Source organism: Alternaria viburni, assembly GCF_023758015.1.
Source record: "Alternaria viburni strain BMP 2772 chromosome Unknown scaffold_4, whole genome shotgun sequence".
Taxonomy (NCBI): domain Eukaryota; kingdom Fungi; phylum Ascomycota; class Dothideomycetes; order Pleosporales; family Pleosporaceae; genus Alternaria; species Alternaria viburni.
In genome coordinates, this window is record NW_026055773.1 from 5959 (window position 1) to 26343 (window position 20385).

General features: G+C 50.5%; 3 protein-coding genes across 3 annotated transcripts; 1 reads left to right on the plus strand and 2 right to left on the minus strand.

Moving 5' to 3' along the window:
* Positions 1-4864: 4864 nt before the first annotated feature.
* On the minus strand, positions 4865-8431 carry J4E79_002257 (uncharacterized protein; the record flags this gene model as incomplete). Its single annotated transcript, XM_049351157.1, has 4 exons — positions 4865-5252; positions 5305-6094; positions 6143-6215; positions 6269-8431. The coding sequence occupies 4 exons, from the start codon at positions 8429-8431 to the stop codon at positions 4865-4867; spliced, it is 3414 nt and encodes a 1137-aa protein (XP_049213795.1).
* Positions 8432-8898: 467 nt separating this feature from the next.
* J4E79_002258 (uncharacterized protein) lies at positions 8899-11016 on the minus strand (the record flags this gene model as incomplete). Its single annotated transcript, XM_049351158.1, has 4 exons — positions 8899-8999; positions 9051-9930; positions 9980-10404; positions 10455-11016. 4 exons carry the CDS (start codon positions 11014-11016, stop codon positions 8899-8901), a joined length of 1968 nt encoding a protein of 655 aa, XP_049213796.1.
* Positions 11017-14296: 3280 nt separating this feature from the next.
* Positions 14297-15944, plus strand: J4E79_002259 (uncharacterized protein; the record flags this gene model as incomplete). Its single annotated transcript, XM_049351159.1, has 2 exons — positions 14297-15696; positions 15749-15944. 2 exons carry the CDS (start codon positions 14297-14299, stop codon positions 15942-15944), a joined length of 1596 nt encoding a protein of 531 aa, XP_049213797.1.
* Between the last annotated feature and the right edge of the window lie 4441 nt (positions 15945-20385).

Below are 20385 nucleotides of genomic sequence, written 5' to 3' on the forward strand. Positions count from 1 at the left end.
CTTTACAACCTTAGCACTATAGATAAGCTTTTTAAGTTAATTCTAGGCTATATTACTAGTAATAAGCTACTGCGTATACTATTAATTATTAAGAAGTAAGCTAGTGTTTTTAGTAGTTAAGAGTATATAGAACTAGTAGATCTTTAGATTAAAAAAAAGAACTTATACACTATACTTATAAAGGTTAATACCTATAGTAAGCTCTAGAATCTTCTAGACTAGAAGAAAGACTTTCTTAAGCGTATAGCTAATAACAGTTGCGCTAGTATATAGCTTAGGTAGTTTAGCTACTTCTTTACTCTCTTTAGAATAATATAGCTTTATAAGCTATCTTATATATAAATTAATTTAACTAAAGCGCGCGCCTTTAATAATACGTAGCTAAGATTAATAAGATAGAAGAGAAGAATATATTAAGAGGTAGTATTTAAGAGTTAGGCGTAGATATTAGGCTTAGATAGGTAAGCTAACTAGTAGAGCGTATTAGAAAGAAAGAGAAAGAGATAAGCTATTGTTGTTGTTATTATTAGTATTTACGTAGTTATACCTGTATTATAATAACGTAATAGATTATAAACCTAAATGCTAAGTGCTAAGTGCTAAGTAATAAGTAAATACTACTACTTCTATATACCTAAAACTATAGTAATAAAGCTATAGTAGCTTATTAGTAAAATATATAAGCTTTTTAGTAGTTATAGAGTTTTACTTTAAAAAATAAAGAACTAGAAAGACTATTTTATTTAAAACTACATTATTAATAATCTTACTAATAAAATACTACTAATTATCTACTATTTTTTTTTTATAACTAAAAATATAAAGTAAAAAAAATAATTAATTTATTTCTTTTTTTAGCTTTATAAAAAGCTATACTTTAGTAAAAAGATACTTTAACTAAAATACTTTATAAAAGTAATAAGAGCTAAAGTAGTAAAAATATAGTAATTCTAAGTTACTTTATATAGTAAAATACTATCTATTAAATAGTAGCTATAATAAACTACTATAACTTTTATTAAGAGCTAAAGAAATAGTTATTATATTATAGTTATTAGCTAGTTAGAAAATAAATACTAAAGGTCTATTATAGTATTTCTATTACTACTTTATTATTTTAGTAGTTTTTAACTACTATATAAAAAGAGTATATAAATATATATAGTTATAGTTATAGTTAAGTATTAGTACTAGTAGTAATATATACTAAATATCTTAAAATCTTAAAATCTTCTAGCTATTCTAAGATAACCTAAAAGCTAAACATTTTTTAATATCTTTTTTCTAAACTAAGTCTATAAAATTAGATATAAGGCACTAGTAGTAGCTATATAGTAGGTCTTATATACTATCTTAACTAGATATTATTATCTAAAAAGAATAGCTACTCTATAGCGCTTTATTTAAATAAAAAGTATAATATACTAATTATAATATCTTACTTATTATATTTCTTATATCTATTATATTCTAAGAATTTCTACTCTAAGTTATCTAAGCTAAACTATATTACTAAGTTTAAGTAGTTAGAAAAGTAAATAAGTAACTATCTTAGTAGTTAAATTTTTAAGTAGAGTATATCTACTAGTAGTTTAATAGTATATCTAGTTTAAAAGTTATAGAGCTTAATATAAGTTATAAATTAGTATATCTAGTTATATACTCTAAATAAAAGTACTTAATAAAAAGATACTCTTATAAATAAGAGTAATTATAAGTATAATATACTATATAAAAGCGTAGCTATAAACCTAATCTTCTCTTTAAAAGTAGTAGAGTAGTAGTATTTTATAAGTCTTAAATATAATATATATACTTAAGTTTTTAATATTACTCTTGTATAAGATTTATATGCTATAGTAACTTATTAAGTAGAGTACCTAATAACACTACATTCTAGCCTTACTTTTTAGAAAATAGACTAGAAAAGGTTATTCTATTGCGCAAAATCTTACTAGAACACACTAAGGCATACAAAGCCTCTACAAGTAAGGCCTACTTAAAGGCTTGATACCGTAAAGATTGGGGACTAATAGGAGACAAGATTCTTGCGACGTTAGCCACTGTGTCGTTGCCACGGCTCCGACACTAACGTCCTCTTCGCGGAAGGCTCATTCCATTCCGCCCAACATCTCGCCTTCGCCCTCTTCCCAATTCACTCAAGTTTTCATCGTCATCTTCGTCGTCTGTATCCACATTCCAATGTCCCTCTCTATCCCAGCTACCCCGCACACTATCCTGCCCTTCGCCATCTACGACAATCTCAACTCGACTCTCCAATACCATGTTCTCTTTGCTCTCACTCGTCGTTGTGTTCCTCAGCTCAGTTCCTCGCTCTACCTCGTCGATCGCTCGTTTGACTGCGCGCTCGTGGCGTTTGCGACGGAGATAGGTATGCTCGAGTACCAGTAATAGCACGAGTAGGAACACCAGGATAGAGGCAGTAATAATGCCCGCCTTAACTGGAGTGCTGAGCTGAGAGGATGATGGAGGTATTTCCGTTGACGTAGCAGGCGGAATGGACGAGACATCTTGTTGTAAGTCTTGCGCGGATGAGATGCCGTCATCTTGTGCGGCTCCAGCTGCTGAAGATCGTGATGTAATGGTTGAATACCGCGTCAGTGCAGTGCCAGCCATTTTCTGCCGGGCTTCTGAAAAGCAGGTCTGGTCAACTCCATCAGTCGCGTTTACCAAGATGAGAACAGCACATAAAACAACACGTACCGTGCAACTGATCTTGACAGTTCCAGAAAAAGCCCGATCGTTGACCAGCGACGCATAGATGAGCTTCATCTTTGAGAAAGCTGTCAGCGATGGGAACTTTAAAGTGCAATGTAATTGACAAGACTGAAGCTCGTAAGATTGAACAGAAGCGTTGTCGAGAAGAAGAGGGGAAAGCGGCGGTATTGTGCTCGAACAAAACAATCACAACAGTCTCGTCGTGTCTTTCTGCAGTAGTGTACCTGCAGTAGCACCTCAACGACGCAATGCCTCCAGCATTGACATGTCTTTTTCGCAGCCTGAAACAGGGTAAGTACTTTCCATTCATCGCAGCAGTCGCAATAAGAGCATTATTTCGACGCAAGGTGCTTATTATTCTACTTGCGAAGCGTCATGCTCATGAAAGCGACCATAGCTAACGACCATCTTGCCCAATTTCGCCAGTTGAAGTCATGATTGCGAAGACATGGTGACGAGATGCTGAAACACGCCCCTCCCGCCACGCGACGCACAACACACATGTCGTGTAACATAAACTTCATAACACCAGTTTGCTGCATTAACTCCAACGCGAAACTACTACTAACCGTCTATATGACCACCAACAATTTGCCTCCCCAACCTAGCTGCATCGTCCATGCTCCACTCATCTCAGCATGAACTCAACGCACCTCCGACCCCTCAACAACAAGCTCCTTCCTCACACTGAGATAACTCCCGATCTGACATCTCAGCCCATCAAACGGTCTACCAAGAAGACACGTGAGGTAGCTACTCGGTTCCTGCGGGTCGTTGGCCGTGATCGCTGTTGCGCCGTTACGTATGGTTGCGCGACCATCGCTACCTTCCCTGCACGATTGCATGAAAGCATTAGCACAACTCACCAAATGATGGTCTCGCAGCCAAGCAAGAGAGTATCAGGGAGTCAACATACCCAACCCTATAAACCCACAACCAAAAGCTCAACTCAGCCCTCCTCTCCCCAACCGCCTCATACCCCGTCATCCCAAACGACACCTCGCCCACCTCCCCCTTCCCATTCACACAGCCCACCACATCTTCGATAATCGTCCCGTTCTTCATCGTAGCCTTGCAATTCCACTTCGATGCTGGTAGCGGAGCCTCCTCTGGCACCAGCACGTCGAAGTCGATGGTGGAATCGAACTTTGAGCCTTCGGGCCATGGGCCGTTGCCGGGGATGCCGGTGCTGGTGCTCATCATGTGCATGTCGAGGCGGGGGATGTGCCATGTTTGTTCAGCGGCGAGGGAGGTGTGGCGGTCGTAGAAGGGCAAGCGGACATTAGTGAGGGGGAGGGCGGTGGTGAGGGAGATGAGGAGGGGGAGGGAAGTTATCAAGGGGGTGGGGAACATCTTGATGCGATTCCTGGTGGGTGGTAGCGATGTTCGATATGAGTGCTTTTGTCTCAAATATGGGAGATTGGTCCAGGCTGAGTTGAGCGATGTCGAGAGCGATAGAACTTAAATGTCCAGCATCACAAGCCCGCACTCACGGCTGATATATACCTCTCCAGCCTCCAACGCAGGTTTACTCGTTAGTCCCACGCCTCCATGTTTGCTCGCCACAATGCAACCTTACCCAGGTAATGCTGCGCCATGACGTGACCCTGGTACGAAGTGCATCGAACCATAGCCCCATCCCAGCCTATAACACATGTAAGCAGCGCCAGCATACCTCGTATCGTACGAGAATATCATCAGCCTTCCAGCTCAAAGGCTCGTATAATGCATCGGTACCGAGTAGACTCTGCTCAACAAACTGGTGCACGCATTCCTCAACTGTTGGTGTCGTACAGAGGGACGCTTAGTCGCATTAGCGGTCGCACAAACACGGTGTATCCAGGGAAACGATTGCATGCACATGTACGGATACGGGTACCTCAATATATTCTGCGCGCGCTATAGGATAGCGCTGATAAGAGGGATTGAGAACATTCGATGTACAGTAAATGTCGCTGACTGCTGTCCGTCGTACCTGCATGGCGGTTGCTCAACGCCATTACCAAACACATCCTCTGTGAAACGTATCAAACCATGAACGACACTAGACTACCGTGGTATTCGTACACTTGTTCATCCCACCCGCGCACGGATCGTGATGGTCTGCGCCACGCGATTCCAGTGCTCATGCAACTGCAACGCTCCTCCTCACTCGCAATGCAATCTCAGCCATACTGGACAAGTTCCATTCACCCTGAACGCCCTGTGCAATTGGAATGTGCTCTCCAGAGTTGATGACATGCACCTTCATCTTCTCGTGGTACTTGAGACCAGGCAGAAGTTTGGGGGTGACGAGGAAGTATTGACTTGTGTTCTCTTGGCATGCAATGTCCACCATGCGCTCGTGTACCATGCGTTCGTTGCGGGGATCCATACCCTGGTTGATCTCGTCGACGACGCGGAATGGTGACTGGGCAAGGTCTTGTAATGCCATGAGGTAGAAGATTGTTGACACGGCACGCTCGCCACCGGACTGGCGGTGAGAGTTCAATACGCTGAGCGGCTCGTTCTCTCTGTTCGGATCATTAGCTAGGTTTGCGTATGAGCACGATAGTCTGAGCTTACCGGAAACGGACTGAAATCTGGACGGACCAGTTGTCAAAGTCGTCTTCGTCTTTGTTCACCTGGACTTCACCAGCGCATCCAATCTGCTCGAAGTTGTGTGCGAAAGCCCCGCTGATCCTTTGGATGAGAACGTCGAGCTGAGGCTCCCACTGCTGGCGGATTTCTGTGATGTTTTCTTTGATCTCTTCGAGACTAGCAGCGTACTGTTCCAGGTTCTCACGCGTTTTCTCGATGTCGCCCGCACGCTTCTGATAGGCCCTGATCGCCCCAGGATTACCTTCGGCCATCATCTCTAGCCGGGCGTTGACCGACTGAACCTCTAGCTCCAATGCTTCGAGTGTGGGAAGCTCTTTGTATTCCATGACGATCTGCCTTTCTTCTTCGCAGAGACTGTAAATGTCGCTCTGCGTAGCCTCTTGCAGCTCTCTGTACTTGGCCCGAAGAACTCGCTCGTGATTTGTGCGCTCGTTGATCTTGTGTTCTTGTGCTTTCTGTCTGTCCAGGATCGCGCTGTTCTCTTTTATGAGGCCCCTGAGCTCCGACTTGACTTCGATGAGCCGGATCTCAGCCTCGACAAGCGATTCGTGGAATGCCCTCATTTGGGTTACAACTTTCTGTGGGATCGTCAGCAGGACTTCGGCGACGAAGCTTTTGTGACTGACAGCATATTCAAGTGTCAGGTTCGCTACATGCAGTAGTGTGGCACGAGCGTCAGCTTTGATGGCTTTGATGCGGGCGGTTGTCTCCGCATTTTCCTGCGTTTTGCTGTGCAGGTCGGCTTGTTTCGATGCTGTACATAGTTAGCGGATACCCCTTCTCACATGGGTAAGATACGCACCAATTTTGTCGGGTAGAGCTTCCCATTCGGCGAAAGCTTTTCTCAAGCCGTCTTGCTCAGCTTGCACAGCGTCCTGCCACATTGTCAGTTGTTGGGGCCTTTGCATCCAGTGGCAGTTGCATATACCTTCTGTTGTTTGAGATCCTCATTCTCCCCCTCGAGTTTGCTGACTTCGTCCTTGAGGATCTTGTGGTTCTCGCGTAGCTCTTCTCCCTCTTGTACTAGCCCTTTTTGTTCCTCAATGATGGCTCGCAACTCATCCGTATTGCCTGGCTGATCTACGAAAGATTGTGCTGGCCTTAGTGGTACAACGGACGTAGAAGACTGGTTGTAGCGTGAGATCACGCGATACGTGTCCGAACCACTCACCCAGCTACGAATCGGGCTTCGCTCCTCCACAAACTTATGTACATCATCAGATAGTGGCGTTGCAGCATACGCGATCTGATGCAGTTTACAGCCTTCGCACAGCATGGCTAAGACCTCGTCGGGTCCTTTGACGTAGTCTAAAATATAACCCTCAAACCCGTATTGGGCCAAGCCTGCCCTGTCCATGGGCGGTTGATACGAGGAGAGGGGCTTTAGTGATGTTCGAAGATAGACTTCGCTGAGTCCCTGCCCGCCGTTGGCCTTGTTACTGAGTAGACGCTTGCCCAGCATCTTCGAGTCCTCGTTGGTGGTACAAGTGATGGCAATGAGATCGCCCTTTTTCAATTGGCTCTCGAAGGCCTTAGCATACCTGGGCTCTGAGACAGAACATTCCAGTATCGGTGGCCCGAAGACTTCACCTTTCAACTGCAGAGACGCTTTGTTCCTTTGAATCCAGTCCCATGCGGCAGCGGTCTCGCGGGAAATTCTCATCAAAAGGCTGGCTTGCTTTCCGCTCTGTGTATTCAGCCGATCCTGATTAGCTTTCAGCTGCGTGTGTCGGGCTTTCACGACGCCAGCGCGGGTAGCTAGCTCTTTCATGCTACTCCTTTTGTCGGAAATGAGGCCCATATTAGTAGAGATCTGGTCGCGAAGATTCGACTTGCGCTGCTCGTAAGCCTCAGCGTCGAATTGCTCGGGTCGGTCCTGTCGCTGGGCTTCCAGCCTGGTGATATCACGGTTGAGGCGAACCATGTCATCTGCGCGCTTTTTCTTCGAACTCAATTCGGCTTTGATCTGGTTGTCAGTTTCCGCCGCTTTCGCTTTGCCGGTCTCGATTTTAGTCGCGAGCTTTTCAGCCTGTGTCTTGATCATGTCGACCCGGTTCTTGCGAAGGTTTACGATTTGCTCAATATCGTTCTGGTATGTTTCGACTTCTGCCTGAGCCCTTCGCGCTGGTTCTATGTCGATGTTGATTTGATCGAGTTCCAGTCTGGCGTCTCTAATCTCTGCCTTTACTGCAGTAATCTCAGTCTTGAGGATTTTCGTCTCGATGATAGGCTTGACCGACTTCAAGCACTTCGACTTTCGCAAAAGGCCTTCTCGTTGATGGTAGCGATCTACGTCATCTTTTGTTGCGGTTTGTGCTTTCTCCAGCATGTCCAGATGGTTGCGTTCGTTATTCTGCTTCGTCTCCAAAGCGCGTTCCTGTGTACGCAGATTCTTGAGCTCATCATGCCATGCGACCATCTGCGGAGGCGCTGCAGCGCGTTGGGTCTCTCGTAATCGGTCGACGTCGCTCATCCTCGCGAACTCCACTACACGGTCTTGCGGTAAAAACTGGCAGAGGTTGTCGATCTGGATGGAATATTGTCTGGCCATTTTTTGTACATCTTGCTGCGGCACACGTGGACCGTCAAGAAAGAATTGGGACTTGTTGTCGCGCTTGCGTATGACACGCCTGACAATGCGATTGGGGCCATTGCCAGGACCCGTTGCGAGCTCGATCTCGATGGTGGCTTCGGCAGCGCCGTGTTTGACAAATTGTCCCACCTCTTTGGCTCTTCCCAGGTGTTCGCTGCCCCATCCCAGACCCAGACAGATTGCGCAGACCAAGGTACTCTTTCCTGTGCCATTGGGCCCGATGACCATGTTCAGGCTCGGCCCTAAATGGAACTCCGCAGCCGTGTATGTAACGAAATTTTCGAGCTTCACCCTGACGAGAGAGCCTGCTTTGAAGTCGCCTTCAGTCGAGCCGTTTGCGTCGCCGTTCGTTTGCGCGGAAGAGGAAGGCGCGTCTCGGCCATGGCGGGCGCGTTTGCCGTTCGTGGAAGGTGAGGACGAGGCATCGGAAGACTCGTCGAGGTCCTCGCTAATAGCACGCGACGGGCGCTTTCGTCCTCGCTGGACTAGACCGGGCATTGTAGTAGTGTGGTATGTGGGTTGACGTAAGGTGGAGTGGGCTTTGTGATTGAGGGGACGAAAGGGCGCGCGGGCGGGCACTAGCAACTAGCGCGTCGCCCAGGATCCCGCGGTCAGGTGACTTCGTGCGGATCCACGAGATTGATTCATCGTTGAGTACAGTTTGTATTCCGCGTTCTCAGTAATCACTACCTTCATATCCGTGTTCTCATCTACTAATACACGACGTCTCGAATGCATGCAACGCACTTGCCCGCCCAATAAACTATGCTATCCGAACTAAACGCCAAATGTGACAATCATACTATGACGTGTGACTTGGCAAGCGACCACACCATACACGCATCTCGTAACTCGTCTCAACTTCACAGCTTCCAAGCGCTGCGATGGACACAGAAACAGATATACGAAGGAGAGAAAGCGCCGACGCAACCAGTGCCTCGACACGCAGAGCGGAACTAGTGTTCTCAGAATATCGTGCCAAAGTTCTCCTCAACCATGGGAAGCGGTTTCCTTGGGCTCGATGGCTTGCCGTTCTCGTCGGCTGTCTTCTTGTGGCGGAATGTGACTATAGTATGATTAGCGATTGACATGGACACATTTGACAATCAAGACTTACATCCAACGAATAGACCCTTGCCCATCTGGACGTTGCGGTCTTGCATGGCCTCCAAAGCAGCCTGCTTCTCGTGTACCTCCTTGTATTTGGCCATGTCGGCTTCGCTACCGAAGTCGTCGAAGTATCCAGCGTCTGTCTCACTGTCCAATTCCGGTACGAAGGGTGCCTTCTGCTCTCTCAGCCTCGCCCAGTCAACCTCGGCGAAGTACTGATGGGCATGGATCTCGGAAATGTTGCGGAAGCGGGTAGACTTGGAAGCCACGAGACGGATGATGAGGTCCCATGTGCGCTTCGAGAGGAAGTAGGATGGGTCTTCATAGACGGGCTTCCGTAGGACCTTCTTCCACTGCTTCAAGTTCTGCCAGGTCTCGTCTACTGTGGCACCGGCGAATGGCGGATAACCGGCCAGAGCCTCGAACAACATGCATCCCAGACTCCAGTAGTCGACTGTGTAGTCGTACTCATCGCCTTTCAATACTTCAGGTGCCATGTAATCGGGACTGCCAACGATACTCTTTGCGTAGTTGACGTCTCGCTCGCGAAGAGAGCGGTAGTTTTCTCGTCGCTGGGCTGCCGATCGCTCTTCGATAGGCCGACCGAATGGGGAAATGACGTCGCTGACGGATTCGAGCTTGATGCGCATAGACTCAATCTTGGATGGCGCAAGGATACCAGCTGCGAGACCGAAGTCGGTCAACTTCACATGGCCGGTGCTGTCGATCAGGAAGTTCTCAGGCTTCAGATCGCGATGGATGTAACCAAGCTGATGTAGCGAGTCGATACACGAGAACATCTCGGCGATATAGAAACGCGCATGCCGGTTGTGCAGGACACCAGTGTTGTTCAGAAGGGTTCGGAAGTCGCCTCCAGGGACGTATTCCTAGCAGTTGTCAGTACACTCTTCAATTCTGGGTATCGATGCGGCTCACCATAGCAAGGTAGATGCTCTTGTCGTCTTGAAAGGCGTAGAGCAAGCGAACCAGCCACTCGCTCTTAGCTGTGGTAAGGATATCGCGCTCTGTCAGGACGTGGCGAACTTCGTCCAGCTTGAACAGCAGCTTCTTGCTCATGACCTTCAGAGCGCAGACCTCACGCGAGTCCTTCTTCTGAGCCAAGTAGACCTGTCCATAGCCACCCTGGCCGACCTGTGTGAGGATCTGGAAGTCACCCTGCCTCAACCGGGTGCGTCGCTTGCGGAGGTTGGCACGCTCGCGGCCGAGGTACTGTGTGAGGGCATCGTTGTACTCTTCTTCGGGTGTCTCTGGAGGGGGAGGGTTCTGAGCCTTGAACTGGGTTAGGCGGCTCTGGCGGCTGTGTACGTAGGTGAGAAGGTCGTAGTAGTAGTCGAGGAAGTCTAGATAGGCATTAGTACTGGATAGCCGCGGTGAAAGAGAGACAGCTTACACAACTGGGTCACGTTTGCCAGGCGCTTCACTGCCGGCTTTCTCGCCTTCTCGAGTTCTTCTGGGGAAAGGCGCTGTGGGCCGTTGATGTAGCGTGTCGACTGGCCGTCCTCGCGCGTCCTGTAGGGCTCCTGCCGCGACTGTGCTGCGTGTGTGAGGTAGCTCGACTCCTTCTGCAGGCCGGGGCGGCCACTCGGGGGCGTGTTCTCCTGGTTCGACTTGCGTGTGGGGCTGCCCGGGGCGAAACTGGGACTCTCCATGTTGCCGTAGTCAGCGCCATTGCTGCCGATCTGCAGTTTGTTGGGGGATGTGGGCGATCCGGGCTTCGTCTTGGATGGCGAGCCCATGGTGGGCAGCAGCCGCATGGCATTTTCGAAGACATGCGGCAGATCGAATGCGCCGGGCGGCTGGTGGTGTTTGCTTGGGCTGCCCTGGGGCGTCTGCTGCGGGCTCATAAAGGCCTCGCCCGTCGGGGTGCCTGGGCGCTCCATTGCGTTGTCGCGGATTTGCAGTGGAGGGGGAGGGGTGGGCATTTGGAAGCTGTCTCTGTTGCTGTCCTCCATGGCGCGATGGCTACGGGGCGACGGGGAAGGAGCGGTGGATGGCAGCAGCTAAGAGCCGTCGGGCGCAAGCAGGCACGAAGAAGCAAAGAGGCGGCAGTGGGGGCGCAAGCAATCGGCGACAGCAGTCATGCAGCGCAGTATCTCACACGATGTCTTGTTTGACGGGTTTGGGTGTATCGGGTCAGGTTTGTGTTGATGGCGGGGTGCATGTTTGGGGCTAGGTGGGCTCCGGGCAACGATGAATTCCAGGCATCCCGGGAAGTGGAGCCCAGATCGACGCAAGGGCTGCACATGCAAAAGTGCTATCCACAAAGATGCTGATGTTGATATGCCGCTGACCACCATGCTATGTACATATCCAGTCCGATGCCTCTTCACCCCAATTACGCACCTAGTGTGCAACACTCACCAAAACTCCCTACCCATCTACAACGCCTCGACTGCCCTGCCAAGGCCATCCGTGTAAAACAATGATATCATAGCTTCGAAAATCGCATCCTGAGTCGAACACCTCACAGCGCTCACGCCTGCTGAAAGTGGCCGTAGAGATCAGTGACGTGCATATTCTGGCGAGCGAGCAGATCAAGAAACGCTTGCCCCTGCATCATGCTTGGCATGAATCGTGGTGCTGGCGCTTCAATGAGCTGCTTCCGACACATGGGGCAGGTAACTTTATTCTTGTGTGTTCTGCACGTATCAAACTAGGTCATGTGAGCAAGCATATACTATCGCCGAGCGACTACCACTTACCCATTGACCTATGCAGAACTCCCCAAACGTGTGTCCACACGAGAGCTCAATCGCAATTTCTTCCTCTTCTGTGGGCGACACACGTGTAGCGGCATAGTCTTTCTGGCAAATGTCACAAGCCTTGGACGCTTTCTCTGGCAGCGTACTTGGTAGATGGCGCTGGAGACTGTTTTTCAATTGATCAATCTGGCGAGCGGTAGCAATGTTGGGATCGAATTGAGGCGGGTAGCGGCCCGCGATACGCGGCCGCACTTCTCTGGATCGATGCCTCATACGACTCAGCGGCGGCGCACGGGCAGCCGCTTCTTCTGCGTCAGACGACGTGCTGGAATGGGAGAGGTCAACCGAGTATCGTTCAAAGTTACGGCGATTCGACGTGCGCGGAGATACGCTACGGTCTGAGCGGCGGCTTGGAACCTCGTGTGACGGCCACGGACGTTCAGGCAATCCAGAATACAGTGCCTCACCTGGGTGGATTGCTTGTTGAAGTGGTGGTCGAGGATGCTGGAACCGGGCTTCCGGGGGTGCTACTGAACCCCGTGCTTCGGGGAAGCGTGTATTGTCAGTAGGCATACTACCTGCCACCGCCCCAGCACTCATTCTCTGGTCGTGTCTTCTGTAATCATGGCGATGTCGGGGATTCGAAGGAGGCGCGGCATGTGGTGACCCTAGCAGCGGAAAGTTGTGACTCGGTGCTCCTAAATGATGGCGCAGCTGGTCACCCTGAGAAGTGACGCCGGGGTCGTAGAATGCCTGGCCGGGATAAAGGTGCGAAGGCCCGTTCCAGGTTTGCGATGGTCTTTGAGGGTTTGTGAACTGGTACGAGTGTGCATGAGGAGCATAGTAGTGGTGACGCATTCCAATAGGTGGCAAAGCTGGACATAATTGTGGGTGGCTGCTGGTAGACACATTTGGTGCATCCTGAGCCTGAGACATGGAGGGGCTGCTATTGGACATGTATGGATTTCGATACAACGTTGGCAGTTGTTGTTGGAACGGTGTATGCGCGGCGAGAAGCGGGGCAGTCAGCTCTGCATCTGAGTTTCGAGCGCCTATCCTATCGTGAACCCAGGGACCGGCGCCGTATTCAGACTCAGCCATACGAGCAGTTCCACAGACGTCTTGCACCTTTTTTCACGAGCTGTGTCGTTTCGTAAGCTGTGTCGATCGGTGGCGAGCAGAGATCTGGAGGGACGCGGATGTTGACGCTATCGTGTATCGATTGCGAACAACTGTCAGAACAACTCGGCCTTGATTGAGGCAGTCGTTGGGCAGAGGGGTTCGTGGTAGAAGGCTCGATCAGCGTCATGGGAGCCTTATCTGCGGCTAAGCAAGTACGTGCGGCCCAGCTGAAGCCGTGCTTCGCGGACGGAGTAATGCAAAGGTGGAGTGAGCTTGAAGACACAATAGCAGGCTGCAAAAGACAGCAGACCGCAGATGCAAACAGGAGTGTTTGTGGAGGCTGGAAACTGGGCCGTAGGTGAAGATGAGGGGTTATTAGCTCCATGTTACGTTGGCACGCTCGAAGGCGAGCGCCCAGCATGGATCGAAAGGATGGTGGAGACAGATCAGGTGCACTCCGACTTGACTCGCTACGTTAATCTAATATGACCAGTCGTCGGAAGACGGAAAGCGCAGGGCACATGGTTCCAAGGCGTCACGCAACGCCCTAGCTTCCAGACGTACTTGGTCGTTTGCCCTCATAGCTCTAGATCGTCAGTATCGAATGCAGAAGCCCTCATCATCACCCAATAAACCGGACCCTCAGCCGTACCCAGCGGCGCGATGCAGGCGGAAGTTTGGGTAGGGACAGGCTCTCGGTACGAGGCGTGTTTCACTCAACAGGGTGTGCCCGATAATGCCGAAGCTTTTGATCGGTGGCTATGCAGAGATTCCACTAGCCCGACCGGAGCGGCCAAAGCATATATATGCAGAGGGTGAGCCAGAGTCTCGAGCCGATGGCATAGACGCGGCCCTACAAGCGTCCTGCGCGAGGTAATGGAAAAAGTTGGAACAGTGGCTGGCCGGGGCTGTGGGACATGAGCGAGACGCCGCATCAGCGCAGACGAGGCGACGGAACGCTTGACGTTGCAATGCGGAAGTCATCACGGGCTAACCTTGGAATGCTGAGGCTTTGGCGCCGGAGTGCGGAAGGCGAGCGGCAGGAGAACATGGTGCTGAGCGGCGGTATTCTGAGCTGGCGGTACAAGTAAGCAGAAAATTCACGCCGACCACATTCTTTCCTGCTCAAGTTTGCGTTCTTGGAGCCTTCATCCACTCTAGCCTTGGCACCCCGCCAGTCATGTGACGGCGAGTTATGCCGCGGGAAAGACCGGAGGCAATTCCCGCGAGCATGAGGTCAGAGCTCGGAACGGCAGCATTTTGCGTCGCAGCAATTATCCCAATTATCCATCTTCTGTCTTTTGACTTGCGACTTGCGCTCTAGTTCCGCTGCGCACTCCATTAGCCAATTCGGCGTCTTCTCCACCCCCTCTCCCCATCCTGCCCCCCGCCAGCAGCTGCTGCTACCATGTTCCGAAGCGCAACGAAGCTCCGCGCCGCCGAGGCCGGAGCATTACGATCACTCGCACATGCAAAGGCCAGCCCCTCCTTCTGCTGTGCCCGCAGCACGCGTGCCCTCTCCACCACTCCCCGTACCCCGCTGAAGACGCAGAGCCTCTTCCAGCGCCGCCAGTTCAGCGTCACCAGCACCATGGCCAACACGCGCACCGAAAGCGATGCCTTTGGCGAGATCCAGGTCCCGTCGGACAAGTACTGGGGCGCCCAGACGGAGCGCTCGCTCGAGAACTTTAAGATCAACCAGCCCCAGGACCGCATGCCGCCGCCCATTGTGCGCGCCTTCGGTATCCTCAAGGGCGCGGCCGCAACAGTCAACATGAAGTTTGGGCTGGACCCCAAGCTCGGCCAGGCTATCCAGCAGGCCGCTGAAGAAGTGGCCTCGCTGAAGCTCATTGACCACTTCCCCCTCGTTGTCTGGCAGACGGGCTCCGGCACCCAGTCCAACATGAACGCGAACGAAGTCATCTCCAACCGCGCCATTGAGATCCTCGGCGGCACCATGGGCTCCAAGAAGCCAGTCCACCCCAACGACCACGTCAACATGTCCGCCTCGTCCAACGACACCTTCCCCACCGTCATGCACATCGCCGCCGTTCTCGACTTCGAGGAGTCGCTCCTGCCTGCCCTCGCCAGCCTGAGGGACGCGCTGAAGAAGAAGGCCGACCAGTGGGAGAGCTTGATCAAGATTGGCAGGACACACTTGCAGGATGCCACACCCCTGACCCTCGGCCAGGAGTTCTCTGGCTATGTACAGCAGCTCGACTTCGGCATTGAGCGGATAAAGACCTGTCTTCCGCGCCTCAAGATGCTGGCCCAGGGCGGAACCGCCGTCGGAACCGGCATCAACACGTTCAAGGGTTTCGCAGAGGACATTGCGTCGGAAGTCAGTAAGATGACCGGCAAGGACTTCGTCACGGCACCCAACAAGTTCGAAGCGCTCGCTGCCCACGACGCCATCGTTGAGGCCCACGGCCAGCTCAACACCCTCGCAACCTCCCTGTTTAAGATCGCCCAAGACATCCGTTTCCTCGGCTCTGGCCCGCGATGCGGTCTTGGTGAGCTGAAGCTGCCCGAGAACGAACCCGGTTCCTCCATCATGCCCGGAAAGGTCAACCCCACACAGTGCGAGTCCCTTACCATGGTCTGCGCCCAGGTCTTCGGTAACCAGGCCGCTACCACCTTCGCTGGATCCCAGGGTAACTTCGAGCTCAATGTCTTCAAGCCCGTCATGATCCGCAACCTGCTCCACAGCTCGCGTCTGCTCGCCGACGGCATGAGGAGTTTCGAGAAGAACCTCGTTGCTGGTCTGGAGGCGGATGAGAAGCGCATCAGCTCCATCATGAGCGAGAGGTGAGTTACCCTCTTTTAACTATAGATTCATCACATAGCTAACTCAACACAGTCTCATGCTCGTTACCTGCCTCAACCCCGTCATCGGCTACGACGCCGCCAGCAAGACCGCCAAATACGCACACAAGAACAACCTCACGCTCAAGGAGGCTGCGCTTAAGCTCGAGGTCATCAGCGAGTCGGACTTTGACAAGTACGTCAGGCCCGAGCTCATGGTCAACCCCTCAGAGTACAAGCCCAAGAACTAGGCGCCGTGTTGGGAAGTAAATAGTAAAAATGTAAAATACAATACAATACTGCATGCGTTGAAGCGGCGATGATTCGAGTGTCATTCAGTCTAGTGCCTCAATGCACTTTTGCGTAAAGAGTGTTCTTGAGACTCTCTGTGGTGCTTCCGGACTTGCGCGCAGTGCTGACGCGTCCTTGGCATAGTGGTCGGTATGTCTGCTCCGCTGATGCTCATCGCTACTGTTCAAGATGTGTTCTGATGATTTCGACGAGTGAAGTGTATTGCGAAACCGAGTTTCAACTTCAGTCATATCCGTGAACAAATAAGAAAAATGAATGGGTAGCTTACTAATACTGGCGGATCGTATCGATAGTGAACCTCGGTTAGGCCAGGGCAGCAAAACGCTCAGGCAACGAACAACGCTTTTCGTTCATCACTACATCAGCATTGTTCCGATGGCAGTGGAACTTGGTACTTACCTTCATGGGGAGATATTCGAACTCGAGTCACAGCGGCGCACGACCCAGTGTTGCGTGGGGCATGTATCATCTCTCAACAAACTGCATGCCTTCTGTCATCCCCAGCAGATATTTGCATGGAGGTCAATGCTGGACATCTGCGAAATTCCGGTCAACGATAAGAATCTCGAACACACGCGAATGCCATCACGAGGGTGGCTTGGTGGCTGCCTTGCCATGCTGACGATGCAGGTATGCATCTGCTGTGGAAGCTGTGCTGCCAATCGCAATCTGCACGAGTATATTGCATAGGGTGACGCAGAGTGCTGTCTGCCACTTGCATCATCGTAAGGTGTTCTGTTGACTTGACTCCCCAATGTCGCTTCCTGGTACGGTTCTTCCTTCATTACGATTTTTACCATTCAGAGTACACGGAGCATTCGATCTTTGGAGCTCATCGTTATATTGCGGCGGCAGAGATGACACCTCCAAAATATTGGGCCATCCTTGTCGGCATAAATCACTATCCGCAGAAGCCACTCAAGGGATGCGTCGCCGACGTAAACATGATACAACGATATCTAGAGTCCCATGCGTCAGGATCGAAGCCAGTCACTGTACTGCCATTTCAGACGGACCGGGATACGGAAGATGATGGTTCTGAGGCTGAAGATACATCTAGTACACCTTTGGTGTTAGGCGCTACAGATCATGACCCGGGACCCGCAGAGTTGGGCACTCACTTGCACCATCCCTCAACAAAATCTAAGCCGGCCACTCACTCCAATGTACTCGCTGGACTAGAAACTGTGCTGCACACGGCTACCAGCGGAGACGTTGTGTACATTCATTACTCCGGACATGGTACCACGATCAGCTTTCTCCGCGGTAAAAAGTACGGTGATCTCGCTTTAGTGCTTTACGATCCGGTCTCAGAAGCCAAGACAAAATTGCTACGAGGTCGCTTTCTAGCAGATTATCTCAAGAGGATGGTTGAGAAGGGTCTACATGTCACACTTGTTTTGGACTGTTGCTTCTCGGGAAGTGTTGTTCGTTCTGGTAGCTATCCCGCGACCGTTAGTCGATTCCTACCGTACAATCCCGTCGCCGACAAAAACGACGAAGACGACTTCCTCGAATCTCAAGACGAAGAGAAGATCTCATACGCCACTCATCGTGGTCTCAGCATCCTTCCGAGATGGGTGGTTGAGCCAGACGGCTACACTATCCTCACGGCATGCGCACCAGACGAAGTCGCTAAGGAAGTCGTTTTCAACGGAACACAACACCACGGAGCGTTGTCTTACTTCATGATGCAGGCACTTGCAGTGTTGAGGAAACGCTCGCATAGATCTCTGTACCACCAGGTTCGTGCCCAGTTCCTCGAGCATTGGCCGCAGCAAAACCCTATGCGTTTCGGCAATGTACGCGACGCATTCTTTGCAACATCTGTCTCTGATCAAACTTCGATTTTCGTCCCCGTATTCAGGCGCAACAGCGATCTTACCTTGTGTTTGGGAGCTGGTCTTGCACACGGAGTATGTTTAGGGGATATATATGCACTCTACCCGGCCGATGCGTCAGAAGACAAAGGCAGCTCGTCTGCAGAAGCATACACCACGGCGAAAGTAACGAGTTCCGGGACCGTCACATCCGATTTGCTAGAGGAGCCGTCCTCTCGCACTGTGGGTCAATCAAGAGGAGGGTGGAAAGGGAAAGCAGTCACTAGTTTCCAAACCCAAAAGCTAGCTGTGTATATCGAAGAAGGGCTTTTCGATCACAGTACTTGGGCCGAAACGATGAGTCAAACACGATTTTGCAGAGCCCTTCCCATCAAAGATCTTGCTGTGGATCAGCCCACTATCTTTGTCACCGAGAATGAATGCTCAGAGCTGGAAATCCGCGATAGTTCGGGTGCTATACACAAGGGGGTACCTCGGATCCCTCGAGGGACTGCACGTAAGCTTGATTGCGTGGCCCGCTTAGTAGATCACATAGCCACCTACCGAAATGTCCTGCGTATCGCAAACCGGAATCCACCAAGGTCTCTGTTGAACATTTTCGAAATCACTGTGCTGGACAAAGACGGACGCTCGTTATCGCCCGATTTTGTGGAGCTCGTTTGTGGGGATAAAATCACAATATGCATCTGCAACACCACGGACAAGCCACTTCACATAGGGTTATGTTACCTTGACGCCCAGTGGAGGGTCAGCAATATGTTTGTGAAAGACGGTAGTGGCGAGTTTATGAAAATCCCCCCCAACAGCGAAGAGCGACTCCCCATCTCAGCTTACATTCCGGTGGAACTGTTGGCCCGCGGACAGAGCTACTGCGACGATATTGTCAAGGTTTTTGTTACTGAGCGTCCAACATCCTTTGAGCCTCTGGAAATGGACCCGCTACCCGACACTATCGATTCACTAGACAGCCTTCCTACACGCGGTACTCAACTAGCATTGTCTCAGTTTCTGATGAAGCTGAGCGAGCCGCTTCGAGGATCTTCGCATGAGATTCTTGATGAGTTTTGGACTTGTCGCGACATCATCGTACGAACGCGTCAAAAACAGTTGCCCATCACGTAACCTTTCTCAAGTTACCATCTGCAACAAAGTCGCCGTTCCTTGCCTCATCACCGTTCCCGTCGCAGAGAGTACATGATGTCTGTCCGACATATTCGATGTAATAAGGGCCTTCGAGTAGTTCTGCGCCAGCAGCATCATGTCCGACAACGACGTAGACCTCGTCACCTACTCGGAACGAGCTCTCCTTTCACAGATGTCAGCGGAAATGATTGTCTCGTGTTTTCACAGAACTCACATTTTGACTTCTTGTGATCGTAGCGCGGTCATCTTCGCAGATCGTTATCTTCGCATTGACGCTACTGCCGAGTGTTAGAGAGTTCACGCATGACGGCTTGTGAATACAACTTGTTATTGTCTGCCATAATCTGCTTCCTTTTGTCGGTCGTCGCTAGTTGTAGAGCTAATTGTGACGTGGCAAAGACTGTGTCGCTCCTCTTAAGGTCTGATTCGCTATCGCAAGCGGAGACCCTACACCAAACGTCAGTATGTTATCCGCGGAACATTACTGTAGGAATGTGCATGTATAACAGTCCTTCTATGTTTACGTGTTTAGTATCCATTGGCTAACCTAGATGCAGCTTACATTGGTGGCGCAGCCTTGCAGCAAGAGAGGTCCTCCAACTCGCTTGGCTGGTCCTTGATTACAATGAAGATACTTTGGCCGGGAGCAGTGAGGCAGCCCTCTTCTGTCACGCCTGCAGTATACAGTGCGAGGCAGTTTTGCAAAGCCTTCTATCAAGAGAGGGCGCTCGGCTGTTTAGTGACGACTGTTGAACATGAGGCATAAATACCCGCCCTTCTGTCAACTGCGGTTCCGACATTCTCACATGACGTTATTCACAATGTATGATATCAATGGCTTGCGTCGACTTCCGAACCTGGTCTTTGGATGGACCGGTCAGCAGTTTGGGAAGGTCGATAAGATCACCAAGTCAGGTAATACGTTACACCAAAGTGGCATGCCGCAGAATTCTGACCACTAGCAGTTGAGAGTTATCGACTTGGTTATCCCCGCTTCTCAGCACTTATCGCCGCACATGAGAGTCTCCATGTCGCACGCCGGTTTACGGTGCTTCGGACTAGACTGCTTCTTCAAAAACAGAACAGACTCGCGGAACTGGAGGCAAAGCTTAATCAGGTCGACGGAGAAGAACGGAGACCATTGTTTCTCGGCAGCTATCGAATGGATAAGAACAGCGAGCGAAAGCAAATCATGTCAGACATTGACATAGCAATGTCCGATTATGGTCTGTCAATTAGATCTTCCATCGAGAGCCGAGGGAAGCCTCCCGCTAACCTTTACCAGACAGCTTTGTGGAACGAAACTTTCACAACCATCAAATTCAAGCGGCCCGAGAGCGAGACATACGAAGCTTACAGAATTGGGTCAAAGGAAGCGCATGCATAGCTCGTCAGG